General features: G+C 42.2%; 1 protein-coding gene across 3 annotated transcripts; it reads right to left on the reverse strand.

Annotated features, from left to right (window-relative positions):
* Positions 1-281: 281 nt before the first annotated feature.
* On the reverse strand, positions 282-8,811 carry cmtr1 (cap methyltransferase 1). 3 transcript variants are annotated; one of them, XM_037449532.2, is made up of 24 exons: positions 8,645-8,811; positions 7,450-7,554; positions 7,148-7,299; positions 6,824-6,982; positions 6,613-6,705; positions 6,419-6,490; positions 5,871-5,965; positions 5,633-5,705; positions 5,347-5,545; positions 5,131-5,249; positions 4,905-5,001; positions 4,307-4,439; positions 3,908-4,087; positions 3,766-3,822; positions 3,586-3,643; positions 3,432-3,500; positions 3,072-3,203; positions 2,756-2,881; positions 2,473-2,564; positions 2,233-2,301; positions 1,973-2,020; positions 1,752-1,864; positions 1,510-1,618; positions 282-1,370 (listed from the first exon to the last, which is right to left on the reverse strand). In XM_037449532.2, the coding sequence occupies exons 2-24, from the start codon at positions 7,547-7,549 to the stop codon at positions 1,235-1,237; spliced, it is 2,481 nt and encodes an 826-aa protein (XP_037305429.2). In that variant the 5' UTR covers positions 7,550-7,554; positions 8,645-8,811; the 3' UTR covers positions 282-1,234. The 3 variants fall into 3 exon arrangements, with proteins under 3 accessions (XP_037305429.2, XP_037305433.2, XP_037305432.2); XM_037449536.2 differs by lacking the exon at positions 8,645-8,811 and adding an exon at positions 8,402-8,633; XM_037449535.2 differs by lacking the exon at positions 8,645-8,811 and adding an exon at positions 8,364-8,633.
* Between the last annotated feature and the right edge of the window lie 5,416 nt (positions 8,812-14,227).

Consider the following 14,227-nt stretch of genomic DNA (forward strand, 5'->3'; position numbering starts at 1 on the left):
GTTTTTAAATACCTGTTCACTTCAGTATTTTAGGGTTTTGCTTCGCCGGACTCATTAACCTACATGTGTACCAGTGAAGTGTTGATTTTTTTAGAGTCAGATTTGAAATATATATGAAAACAATAACGCTTAAATCCAGTAAGTGGTACTGGACACACTTCAACCAGTGTAGAACAGGATGGTTGAAGTTTCAAATTAAGGCAACAGAAGCATTCAAACTTGCTTCGCGTGTGGTTATTATCATTTATATTGACTAGATCAAATAGGACCAGGCAATTAAAGTTATTTCTGGGAAGAACATCTCCCATTTATTTACTACATTTGAATTATTTACATCATAAAGGATTGATAACTTTACAAAAACAAATAAGCAATTGGCAGAGTTTAAGAAAACCACAGTCAAGATGTTATGAGGTGAGACCACAAAGAGGAGTAAAAACAACCTAAAACCAGGACACCTTCCAGATGTGCAACACACACACACACACACGCACGCACACACGCACGCACGCACACAAACTAGATAATTTATGAGTGGAAAAAAAACCTTCTACACCTGTAACCGAAATTAATGTTGAAGCGATGGTGGGGATAAATCAAAACGTGAATAACATGTTTGTTGTATTCACGCTTCTGCGGCACGCGCTTGTAGAGCAAGGCAAGTGAGACTGTGTTTACATATATGGCTGCATAGTTTAAAACGCGTCTCTCTTTCTAGCATCGTCCAAAGGGCGGATGCGGCGGGCGGAGCTGTAAGGGGACATGCAATCCTACGCGGGCACGACGGCAGCGGCTTTTGTCGCCGTATTGTTCTGAGGAGAAAGCGGTTCTTTACAATCCGTAGAGCCGAGGAGGGCGGAAAGAGCAGAAAGTGGTTCATGAAAAGTCCAAATGTTCCCACTGGAAATAGCAACAAACAGCTCATCCGTTGAGCTCCATAACTCCAGTTACAACCTCTCTAAGCCACATGAGAGCCTTAGTTATAAACAGTTTCGTAATTGATATTTAGGTGGATTATAAAAAACAGGGATCAATAAAAGCTGAACTTTTATGACAGTCCTGACCTATGTTTTGATAGATGTATTAATTAAGCGTTATTTTATAGATCCCTCTTTTACTAGATATCAATTAATGCACTGTATGATAACCTTTTCTGAGCCTCTAAATCCTCCACAATGTAGTGAATTATTCGTGTAGGTTGCAGCTGATGGAAGCCGTGGGCTCTGTGAGCGGTTCACTGCTGGTAATTCTGGTGGACGAAGGACAAAACATCATCTTTGGACAGTTTCTCATGGTCCATCCGTGTCTGAGAATCATGAACTATGACCCCATCCACCCAGGCCCAGAAGAGCCGCTCCGAGTGGCAAACACTGAGGATGGAGAAAAAGATGAATTTCAGCCACAACATCATCAATGCTTTTATTATATACAGACACGGTTTCTCTCACCGCCACTCTAGAACTGTCAGTTTCTCGTTTTAATAATATGTGCGGAGAAGATTGTACATACTTGAAGGGGGCAGCAGAGTTGGGCGGCATTTCATAGGTGGAGGTCTTTGTGGTCTTATTATAGAAGAACTTCATCTTAGAGTTCTTACTGTATGCCATCGTCCACGGCTCTGAGGGACGGGTTAGGGGGAGGAGACTTATTAAATTAAATGTAAGTCACCTTTGACATTATTAAAACAACTTGAAGTTGCAAGACAAATTGAAGAGCTGCTCATTGACAGTGAATGCACAAAACCAACTCACCATTAACTGTCTTAATGACGTAAAGGCCGGTGGGGAGGAAGTGTCGGTCATCTCGGCCGGTGTAGGACAGACGTGGGACTCCTCCAGAGCTCTTTGTCACTTTCATCTCGAGCCTAGACGAGGAGAAAAGAGAGTAGACAATCCTGAACATGAAGTACATCCTTATCAAGTGTGGCCTGTTATTAAATAGATGATGTTGCCCATTGGTCGTCCTGTTGTACCTGACAAAGATTTTCTCCATTTCTTCCAGCCTGTAGACCTCCTTCACTCTGTTTAGGAAAAGAAAGGTGTTACGTTTACGTCATCCAGACATGTTTTAGGAGATAAAGAAAAATCACTGGATATAGAATTGTGAATTATTAATTTAACCATTAAACTTACATCTATTCTCAATTCACGTAAACTGGAGGGTTCAAGTTTCCGCATCAGATCTGCATTGTGGACCGTTATTCAGAAGGTTTAAATTCATTTAAATGAATACCTGATGGGGTTCATGTCTGGTCTGCTGGGTTTGGCCACTGCCTTCACAAACTTCTCCGCCATCTGGATCCTGGACATTCAATGGGCATTATTTACGGAACTAAAGAAAACCGGTATTAAAAGTAAATTGTGTTACAATACATGTACGTTTTTTTTCTATATATATGTATGTGTTTATGCTTCAAAGTGAGAGGACTTTACAGTAAATGAATGAAAGCGGTTAAAGGAGACGTTGTCCTACCGTTGGTTGAAGTGCTGATCTCTTACGTCGGTGCCATTCAGCACCAGTGCATCCATTACGTGAACCGCGTTGATTCTACGCTGGGCTTTGCCCTGAGGACCAAATAAATGCCTTCAAACATCTAAAACCCATCATCATGAGCATCAAACAAAATGTTTTAACAACAAACAACTAAATCACATCATCTCATCAGAACTATTATTATGTCAGAATGAAAAGAAATGGAGCCCAGCTTCAAGTTATCGGGACGTCAGCTCACACATTTCATCAGTTCCCCTCTCACCTCGCCTTTCAGCTCTTGGACAATCTCCACACTTAGAAGTGTGTCTCTAGGCAGCTCGAGCTTGAAACTTTCCAGTTTCTTCCAGCGCGGAGGCATCTTCCCATCCCACGTGTATATCTGAGACTTCTGCATGCCGAGAACGAATGGAGAGAACCAATATATATAATATTTACCAATATATGAAGAATGCTTCAATCACATGCTTTTAAAAAAGGTAACAGACTAATAGGGCTATTTCATTTCAAATACAGAAAATCTTGAAAAAAGATCAAGTTCAAGAAAATCATTTAGTCTTTTGTGCTTCTTAGTGACTCACCCCGAGAGATAAAAGGAAGATCTGCTCCCCGCCTCCCACAATGCACCTGTGGTCCATGATATGGCGCAGCTTCTCGAGTGTAGTGGAGTTAAGAGGTGTGAGCTTGCACTGGAACGACTCCACGTCGGAGTTCTGAGGTGCAACAAAAAGTACAGCGACAGCAGAGACAAAGTTAACTCTTCAAGTGTCTCCTGTTACTCAAATTTAAGAGAAATGTATCACCATTGACAAGATTTGGGAAATGTTATGAATTTTTATTTTATATTCATTATTAACAAATGGAATTCTGTGACAAAACATATTCATCTGCATAAACTTATTCCCAGTACGGCTTCTTAAATCCAAGATTTATTTACTAACCTTAATCAGTTTGTGGAATTTGGACTTTGGGTCTGAGGAGGCCGGCGTGACCCTGGCCATGTCCGGGACCTGTTAATAAACAGACGCTGTATAATCAACAAACTGTCCCTTCCATTAGTTCTCTTTTGGTCCCATATCAAGTTTCTCGACTCACCCCCCACAGTTTCAGACACTCCTTTCTGATGTCTGCTTGCTTTGCTTCCATCAGGGTTCTGCATGAACAAAGGTCACTCAGTCAGTTGTGAACATAAACGCCATCAGTCACGGCTACACGGCAAAGGAGATGTAGAGAACGAGAGTGTGCACATAGACAAGTACACCAAAGGTCACTCACGGGTCTACGACAAAGGCGTGGATCTTAGCCAAGGCTTTGATCTGGACAACACACAGGCTGCAATGAGAGTTAACATGAGCTCTTTTAGCCACTGGTTTGGAAACACTATGACCGTGACATTGTGGCCCGGGCGTGTCTTCACCTCTCGTTGGAGTTGACCATAAACTGGTAGAAGTCGAGGTCTTCCTTGATGATGCTCAGGGGAACCACGTCGGTGACGTCGCGGTCTGTGTTCCTCAGCTGGTTCAGTTTCAGGTTGACTCTGAACATGTACTCCCTGACGGCTTCTGAGCCGGGCTTCAGTCCGCGACACACCACGTACCTGCGGGCGGGACGAGTTCAACTGATGCAACCGAGGCAGTGTCTCATTTATGACATTGAGAAGCTGCTTGTTTTAATAAAGTTACCCAAAGCGTGAAAAGATATTTGCCAAAAGCTTGATCAGAGGATTCATGTGAGGTAAAATGCTGATTACGGATGTCAAAAGTCTTTTCACGATAGTGTTTATATTGTTTTAAAATATACGAATAGCCCCTCGTACCTCTCAGAGTTGGCCGGCCTGCTGGTGACGGGCTTGAAGAGAGAGATTCTTTCGAAGCAGAGGTAGAGCAGGTACACACAACCCACACTGAAGGGAGTGAAGAGGTCAAACGTCTTACAGACAAAGTGACCACCTTGAGGAGAAAAAATATAATTAATCAACTATTTAAAAAAGGGAAATATTTGCACGTCGATTAAAGCATAAATTCCTCGGTGCGTGCTACAATGCAGGGAAGAACTACAGGATATTTGGATGTTTGGAATTGGAATCTCGATGGCAATGATCTTTACGGCGTGCATGACAAATTGTTAAATGAAAAAACAAGTCTGGAAAGCAAACATGGCATCCATTGAAAGAATGGCTGGGGATTTTACATTTTTTGCTGATGTTATACTTATTTATTAGAGCCGGATTATATAGGTAAAAAAATGGAGTGTGAGGAGACTGAGAATGTAGGCGTTGCTGCCCCGGCTTTGCGAGGAAGTGAACACTTTCTTGGCACGTAGCACCCGCTGAGGAATTAAGATATGATGCATATATGAACAGGTATGCATACTACTTAGGTAACTCATCCATCCATGCACATGTACACACAAACCTGTCCTGAGGGAAGAAAGGGCCGTGAGGAACTGACAGAGCAGCAGCTGTTTGCTCAGGATCTCCTGGATGTTTTCCTGGCCTTCCACAGAGAACCCCTAGCAAAGGAAGTCATCTCCGTTCAACTCACCGCAAGCAAGAGCAGGAATATGTGACCCGACGTTCTGTTCGATGATGAAAAGCTAAAAAACATTATCTGCGGTTTAAAGTACGTGAAATAATCTCACCCCGTCCGCCATGAGGATGTGCAGTCCTCGCCTTTCTGTACTCTCCTGGACAAAGTTTCGGAAGGCGGTGATGTTTTCGGGCCGCGTGATGTCTCCATCCCCGTCCACCCCTCCCTCACCTGCGGACGAGGCAAAAAGGTCAGGCCGTTCGCTGGATCCTTCATCGCTTGAGGCGTGACCAGGGTTGCGTTCTCCTGGGCGGGACCGTGCGCGTACCGTAGTAAGGCTCAAACAGCTCACTCGGCGCCGCAAAGAAATCTTCCAGCTTGAAGTCACAGGGCCCTTTCAGCGTCATGCCGAACCCTTTGGCATGCCAACGCCTCCGCCACAGGATGTACTCCGAGAAGCCGCCGGGCCCCGCGCAGACGTCGCCGAAGTACAGCAGTTCCCCCTCGCGGTCCTTCGTCAGAGGTCTCTGCGTCGTGAGAGAGGCTCGTCTCAGCATGCGTTCATAACGAGCACCTCGACACACATCAGCTGCTACTCTAAACGACTCACTCACCCCTTGTGAGTCCTTTGGGTTGGTGAACATTTGGTCGAAGCAATGGTCGATGTTGGACATCTTCATCGCTGCTCTGAATACAGAAGGGTTATTATTATTATTTTCACTGAATTTATATTACATACGAATCACATTTAAAAGTATGTAGAAAATATTAAAATTAGCAAAATACATTAAGTTAGATATACGTATCTTCATACAATATTATCATTTACTAACACACATATGGTTAACTGACCTGTTGAGGAAAATACCTCCTCTGATGGTCTCGTACGGGTTGGAACGTGTCCGCGCTCTCCTCATCTCCTCACCTTCCAGGTTGTCAAACACAGTCTGAACATCCATCAGAAACAGTGGTTTTACACAAAGAAAAGTCCCTCGACATTCTCGTTCAGCACAATCCAGTGACAGAAAAAAGGGAACCGAGTAGTTGATTGTCTGATGTAACAGCATTATACTGAATAAATACAGATCCATACAGAGACGTCAGGAACTAATCTTGTTGTGTAGTGTCCTGTGTAGACAGCATATTGGGCTTATTTTTGTTTTTTCTGTGCTTAAGAGTTATTATGTGTGCACTGTTTAAGCAATTAAGTAATTTAACCCGAAACTCACACACACACCAGATCAAGTACTCCGGCCATTGTCTATTTTCACTGTAAATTTCTTCTATCTAAACTCCCCCTCTGTTCCCTGAACCTTAGAAGTATACCGCTGAACTATTAAGATGATGTATTTTTCTGTGTAAGGTAGAAAGGTAGTAAAATAAAAGATGTCGTAACTCACCTTGCACCTTAATAAAGTGTGTAGGAGGTCTTCGGTGCAAAACTCTGTCTCATCCTCAATCTTAAGTTTTCTCTGGAAGCAATCAATATACGATTTTAAAAAACTAAATGTGTACATTTTGAGGCAAAACGCTGAAACACAGTGAACATTGTGAATACTTCAGCTCTGTGAGTCTGTTCAGGATTTGTATTTACCTCTCCAACTTTCATCCAGTCCCTCAGCTCATCTGAATCGGGTGTCTCTGTGGTGCATTCTGGGAACCAGTCTACCTTCTGTGCGGCAGTGGGCTGCACAGACAAACAGAAAACGAGGTAAACTAAGGGAGGAAAAAATAAATAAAAGCAGTGTCCTCATCCACTCAGTTAGAGTGAGAACATCTGATGGTTATCATCTGCATGTGTGTACCTCTGGTTCATCGCGCCAGTCAACATTGAGCTCCCCCTGGAAGCCCTGCAGAGTGAGACCAAGACCCCTTCTCCCTCGCTGGTTAGAGGCCTCCACAATCTCTTTGCGTCCCTGGCCAAACTTCCCCAGTCCTTCACCCTCGCGGAAGCCCATCTTGGCCTAAATGTATGAAATGAAAAAAAAGGCAGAGAAAGAAAACTGAAAATCCAGATTGTACTGAATGTTAAATAAGCAAAAAATGTCCTAATCTAAGAAGCTAATATCTGCAACTTCAAATTATCCCACAGAACCAACGGATAGTTAGTTACAGTCTCCATATATTACCATGAGCTTCTGTGACACACTGTTGTACATAGAGAAATTGGAGGCGGCCTGTGTGGGGTCAGTGTCTTGGTCATCGCAGGATGAAATGGAGGGCATGGAAAACCCTGGCCTCTGATCGTCCTGGTCACTGAGGGAATCATTTTGGCTGGAGTCTAGAAAGGAAAAAAACAGACATACCATTGAAATATATACAGGAGCAGACAGAGAAACCAACGTAAACAAGCACACTTTTTATGGTCCCCTCTCAGAGGTGGCAAATGAGAGCTCTACCAACAGGATTGTATATATATATATATATATACCTTGTCTGGATAATTGAGACTCCTCATCTGAGCTGCTCTCCTCACAAACCCTCTTCGTCCCCTGCACCACTGTGAGCGGTGCTTCGGCTCTTCTCTTCATTATGGCTAGCACAGAGCAGAAAGGACAATACACATGTTATTCCATGTGTGATGGATGAGGTGCGTTAGCACTCATCGGGCAATTTGAAACATTTCAAAAGATAGAGCTCTAAAAATAGAAAAAACTAAAAGAAATTAAGACATGAAGTGAAACTGATTCTAAATTCATTTAACAACAAAAAAACAACAGCAAGTATGACAATAAAGCGTGTAGGCAGTGCCAGGAGAAACGCATCTGACAGAAGATTAAACCATTACTCAATTAACTGATTAATGGTTACCGCATGCATTTGACATTAGCTTTGACCTCTCTTTGCCCACCAAAGCGATAACATGTACATATAAAAACATGTTTATTTCAAGCTATTATTGCTGCCTGGTGCATGGCTATCAATACACATGATTGGGTTACTTCCTTACATATGCCCGATAAGCAGAATATAAGTACAAATTGATCACTATCCCAACAGCGATCACAACAACAGTCCTTCATGCCACAGACTGTCTGCTCTGCTCAGTTTGGTTTAAATTGAGTAGAGTTGCTCGGTTGTTCGCGGTTTGTTTTGGGATAGAAAAATTGTTTGAGGAAATCGTGATAAATCCCCGGGTTGGAAGTAATCGAATAACATTACGTATCGTCAAGTTGTATTATCAACAAGTCTCGCTTGGTTATTTTGGGACATCTAGTTATAGTTAGCGCTTCAATGTATTTAAGCTAGGTTTTTAAAAAGGCTTTAACTGTGGCTGTTCAACCTTAGATAAAACACAAGCTATGTCTTGATCCCCCACGTCACAATATGATGTATTAACGTTACCTATCTGAAAGGAAAAGCCACTGCAGATACGAAGTTACCTCTGTGGGTGTGTAGTAGTTAGCAGCATTCAGCTATCAAAGTTAAGTTAAAGTCGGTCCATACCACTCCCCAAGAACTACTATTGCAGGAAAACAACCCAGCTAAAGTAAACAGAGTGGTTCGTGTCAGTGTGGGTGCTCTCGGTGTTTTCTGTGAAACGAAACTGCGCAGCTGTAGCAACTTTAGCTGTTAGCTAGCTGAATTAGCCAGCTGGTTCCTAGCAGCTCAAACGAAACACTCACTTCTGTGGCCACACAGCAGCGACAAAACGTTAATTCCGCATATATTTCGCGCTTTCCTCGCTGGGTTTGAATTTGCATGGATACGTTTGTTATAAATACACGTTGTTTTAAGTTTACATTAGCCCGCGTTCTGCTTTTACAGATTTCAGGGGTCCTTTCTGTGTTAATGCCACGCAGTGATGATGCGCCTGATATGACGACTGTCTAAACATGTGCCTGTGTGGGTTTTGTTTTATTATTGCCACACATTGTTTATTTATTTAACTTATTCAATAATATTACGTTCCCTGCTTTTATCGCGATTTTTACTCAACTGTTCTGAATGTAACACATATATATATATATATATATATATATATATATATATATATATATATATATATATATATATATATATATATATATACATATTTTGTATTGTTGATGAAATAGTGACATAAAGAAGAAATATGAATGCAAGAGAAGCAATTTCATGCTATATGACCGTGTTGCAAACAATTCGAAAAAGGCTACGTACACAATAAAAACACATGGTCTCCACTGAAGCTGCACTTTTTAGTGAATACAGTTTTGATTTTAATGTGCCTCAAGAAATAATCGTGGCTTGGACTCATTTTAAAAAACCTTAATTTGTGTCGTCTTTTGTGTGTGTGATTAAGTGATTGGATATTCCTTTAATCAGTCTCACATGTCTGTGCCATTCGGCTAATCTGTTCTTGGCATTTAAGCTACCCTTAAAAACAACTATTAGGCTATTCGCAGTAGTACTTTATGATGGTTCATGAAAATAGGCCTCTGCTTTCCTGTGAGAGAGGAAGGCATTGACACAGACGTCAGCGTAACCTCTATGGCTCCAGACTGTCGGCACAGTGGAGTAAAGCATTTTTTGCCCACAGGCTAAATTAATCATTTTTTCTGTGTTTTTACAAAATGTGTGCGCTGAGCCTGGTTTAGTAGATCCAATAGGATTATTAAGGTTCAAGGCTCTTCTTTTCGTGACTTAGTGCATCGTGTCAGTGCATTGCATGCTATCATCGATGATACTGTTTAATCCTTCTCAGAAGAAACAGCGTCATTACCCTTAACTCCTGACACCAAAGAGATAACTAGAAGAAGCACCCACAACCAGCCTCGCTTTGGAAATACTAGAAAAAAAATTGTCTAAATTGTTTAATCTATTTTAAAAGGTGCGTGGCTGTGGCTTCATTTAGATAATTGTTTAATATGTTGTTTTGACAAAGCTCACATGTATTCATCTGCTTCATCTTTTAAGTAAGTGATACTTTGCTTAATTGTTTTGTTTGCTTTGCCCGCTGACACACTTGCGTTTCTTTTTTCAATGGGTTTCGGCATTTTAATTTGAGATAAATCCTAACCTGCCTCCCAGCGGACGTCATTACATCGTTCCTTTGCCATCCCTCGATTAGGTTGTGTGCTTCTTCCCAACATAATGGGTTGGCAACGGATTTAGAGCATCACAGGTACATTAATCCACCACAACTCCAGCTGCTTTGTTAATCCTCCACTGACACAAGAGTAAGCGCACACAAAAACCCACACAAACACAATCCAACACCATGTGACCAGCTTACGCAATGAAACCAAGGCTTTATAAACCACCTGTAGGGACTGCTGGTCTCTCTTGTGGGAGATCGTCACAGTGCAGGTGTATGTACCTGTGTTTCCAGGCACAGGGGAGATCTGCTGACACACTCGGCCTGGTGGAGCAGACTGAGGAGAGAGACGCAGACGGCTTCGCAGAGTTAAAGTTGCTTAGCAGACAGTCCTGAGGGCTGCTTGAGGAGGGTTCTCCTGTGGTCTCGTGCTTTAGAGAACAACAACAATGTTTTTCCGCATCCCTCGACTGACCCCTGGATATATAAGATACCTCCAGGTGCGTACAATGCATCAAGGCAATTTTTCTGCTTTCGATAGATTCCTGATTAGTCTTGGACATCAGCGGAGCAAATTTCCTTAGAGCTTCCAACAACTGTGTGGATCTAAATCCATGCACATTCCCCCTTCTACGCTGCTTCAGTAAAACGTTGGTGTTGCATTAATTGTCAAGACAACCAACTCAAGTTGCTGAAGAAAAAGTAAAGATAAATGGAAAAGACATTCCAATTGAATTGTCCCTTCTCTAACAGCTTGTTTTAAGCCGATGGCACTGACTCATCATTGTACACAAAGTGCCCATTTTGCGTGAGTGCATTCGCAGGATTTAGACAGAGGATTTCAGCAGCCTCTTTAAATGGATTTGAATCAGCGATGCACTTAGCCCCTCAGCTAGAGCCAAATGCCATTTAATTGGATCTCCAGAGGAATAGCATGAGCTCCATGTTCCCAATCACTCTGTTGAGTATTCCAGGAACCTGCAACTGGATTTAGGAACATAAAGCCTGGCGTGTGCTTGTTTTAAAAGATGGACTGTGTCAAACCTCATTATCTGTGTCTCAGATCAGCTCAGTTTATGTCAGATTATTCTCCAGCGATGTATTGAAACTTGAATTTTCCCTCATGGTAAGACTTACTGGGATTTAGGCAGGTGCCACCAGGGTCTCTCCACTTTAAGGACTCCACCACGACCAGAGCCTGGTGGTGACCCCTGCTCTCTCTTTCAGACTCAGGCAGCTCAGACGGTGCTGCAGAACCGCGAGGGCGCTGTGATGGCGCGAATGGCAACCCTGCTGGGCTTCATGGGGATCGGCGTGTCCGGCTACAGCTCCCGCCAACTCACACTGAACTACAAGCCCGCGGGCCACCTCTTTAGATAAGACGGATGGAGAACAAGGGCGTATACATGCACACACACACACACACACACACACACACACACACACACACACACACACACACATCTTTTGGTTAAAGTTAGACCTTAGACCTAGAAAATGAACCGACTCTGGAAAGTTAAAAGTTATTTTTAAAAAAGCCACTTAACGCTCTTTGAAATGTCAAAAAAGAAAACAAAATGTCCTATTATTAAATAAAAAGCAATATGAACAGACTAACAATAGTGAAGGAATTGAAGCCAACAGTTTTTATATTTTGTTAGTTTATCTTCTGTTCATTATTGCTAATAATCCCCTCACTGTGGTTCAAGTTCAGCGTCATCCTGGTTCTGGATTTATTCTGATTTTGTTTGCTTGAGATGAACAGATTGTTGCCTTAAGGCTTCGTATGTGCAGTATAAAAATACATTTTGTTATTTAAAACTGCCAGTCCTTTTAAGCTATAAGTGCAGTTATTTTCTTGTGATGCAGTGGAACAGAAAGGCAGCTTTTGATGTTACTGATGATTTTGTTTGACATTGAACCACAATCCCTCCCTCGGGTTCCTCGTCTTATCATGGGAGTATCCCTTCAGAGTTCCCAATTCCTTCAAACACATAAATGGTCTTTGATGCAATGGATTTCTTTCAAAGTTATATTTGCCCTGTACTTCTAATCACCGTTACTTTGCTTTGCTTGGATTTTCAGCGAGAAATCCAATCAGCAGCAGCTGTTATCTCTGTGCTCCTCTGTGGGAGCATCAGAGGAAAAAGTCAGGAATTAATCCCCATCTGTTTGGCTTTGCTCAACTCCTAAACATACAATGCTACTTTGCACTCTTTTTTAGTATATAATCATGTACATGACGCTTGAATGCTAAAGGAAATTAGTCGTCCGTGACGTTATGCGCTACCAGCCTGTGTTGTGAGCTGGACTGGGTGACATCCAGCTGGATTGGTTGTTGTCAGGCAGAGGGACCAGGACAGCCACCCTGGACACCACCTGAAACAACATGTGAATCCCCCCCTGGATGTCATCCCTTTGCACCCCATCGTCAGACAAGATGAATGTAAATGTATGACCCCTGCGGTCTCTTAACATAGGTAGACTTTTTTGGGCCGTATATCTCTTGTGCACAATGTTTTGTAGTGGAATAGATATGACTCTGACAGCGTATGAATGTATGTAGAGAGGTTATCAATAGTTTGAATATATAAGAACAGATTGGCATGTGAACCGGTCACACGGCGTGTGGCGCTGAGGCAGTGATCCCTCACAGATCCTCTTACAATACATGTCTGTTTTGGACCAGCTTATGCTCACATGTGAGAAGGGTCACTGACCCTGAAATGGAGACACGTAACAGTGTGACAAAGCAAGATTTATATTATTTTAGCTAATTTTGTGATGCAAATTAATATTGTAAAATATCGTGAAATTGTCCTTTTGTATTTCTTGTTGGTTGTTGAAGGAGTTTAATTAGGCTTGTGCCCAATGGGGATCAGATTGAGTGTTAGATACATTTTAGTATTCAAGTATTATGTTTCCCTGAAGTGGTTTAAAGCATTACAAATGCACAACAATGCACCCTTTGACTTGCATTCTTTTGTACTATATAATCACTCTGTATAAAGAATAAATCAAAAGATTGTAAAGAACTTGGCAGATTTGTATGTGTCTCTTGTGACTTCCTGAAAAAGGAAAGATTTCTCCCTCCATGCTCTAGATGTCAGCATAGATTTTCAGCCATTTGCTCACACTGAAATCACGAGTCCGTGAGCTATAGTTATTTGGTTTGTTAGGATGTCCAAATAGCCATAATGTCATTTGATTTAACTCTAAAATAAAATGCATTTGATAAGACTCCACGGCAAAAACTTAATCTGTAACAATCACTCCAAAGCTGTTTTGATGTCCAAAGCAAAATTATGTCAAACTTTAAAGCATCAACACTGCTCTAGTGATACGTAAACCGTCACTTTTTCTTTGGCTAAAGGTTTGTTCTTTGGACATGCACAGTGACTTTTGTGCTGAATCACCTTCTCTCGATCCAGGCACGTTGATCCGCCCGCCAGAGGGTCACCTCCTGTGTTGCTGGTCGAGCTCAAGGCTAAGACACAAAGGTTTGACCCAGTTGTCGATTTAAGCTGCTTTATGAAACAAGCCCAAATGAGCAGGTGCCTCCCTGGTTACAACAGGAGCTCAGGGTTTAGCTTTACAGAGAAAATGTCTGTGAATGTACTGGTGAATCTGAACACAGACCGTGTTTAACAGGAGTTTGACAAATAGTTTGGCAACATTACAAACATCCCTGTGGTTTCCTTTAGTAGTGGGAAACTCACCTGTGTGACTGGGGTTTTATCATCAGGTTTCAAGCCTGAGGGAGGAAAATGAATCAGGATTCACATGTCCAGCACAATCTATACAAGTGCTTAATGCACACACACACACACACACACACACACACACACACACACACACACACACACACACACACACACACACACACACACACACACACACACACACACACACACACACACACACACACACACACGCGCACATACAAACACATACAGACACATACAGACATACACATAGACAGAGGCCCATTGTGTATCTGATTCAGTGACTTCCCCTCTGGAAACTCTTGTTACAGTCGCTCTTATACTGTCCATAACAAAGAGGCTGAATGTCTTTAGTGCCAAAGAGATGAGATGAGAACGAGTGAGGGACGTATCCCCGAGTTCATTTCAACATTTAGAAGCTGTGCATACGTATCCATATGTATACACGTGTATGTTCATGCAGT

This window comes from Pungitius pungitius, chromosome 20 (assembly GCF_949316345.1).
Source record: "Pungitius pungitius chromosome 20, fPunPun2.1, whole genome shotgun sequence".
NCBI classification, from domain to species: Eukaryota; Metazoa; Chordata; class Actinopteri; order Perciformes; family Gasterosteidae; genus Pungitius; species Pungitius pungitius.

Coding starts and splice junctions, on each gene's coding strand:
- cmtr1 (XM_037449532.2), bottom strand. CDS start 7,549: ATGAAGAGAAGAGCCGAAGCACCGCTCACAGTGGTGCAGGGGACGAAG. Junction 3,644..3,765: donor CACGCCTTTGTCGTAGACCC/GTGAGTGACCTT, acceptor TTGTTCATGCAG/AACCCTGATGGAAGCAAAGC. Junction 2,302..2,472: donor GATCAGCACTTCAACCAACG/GTAGGACAACGT, acceptor TTGAATGTCCAG/GATCCAGATGGCGGAGAAGT.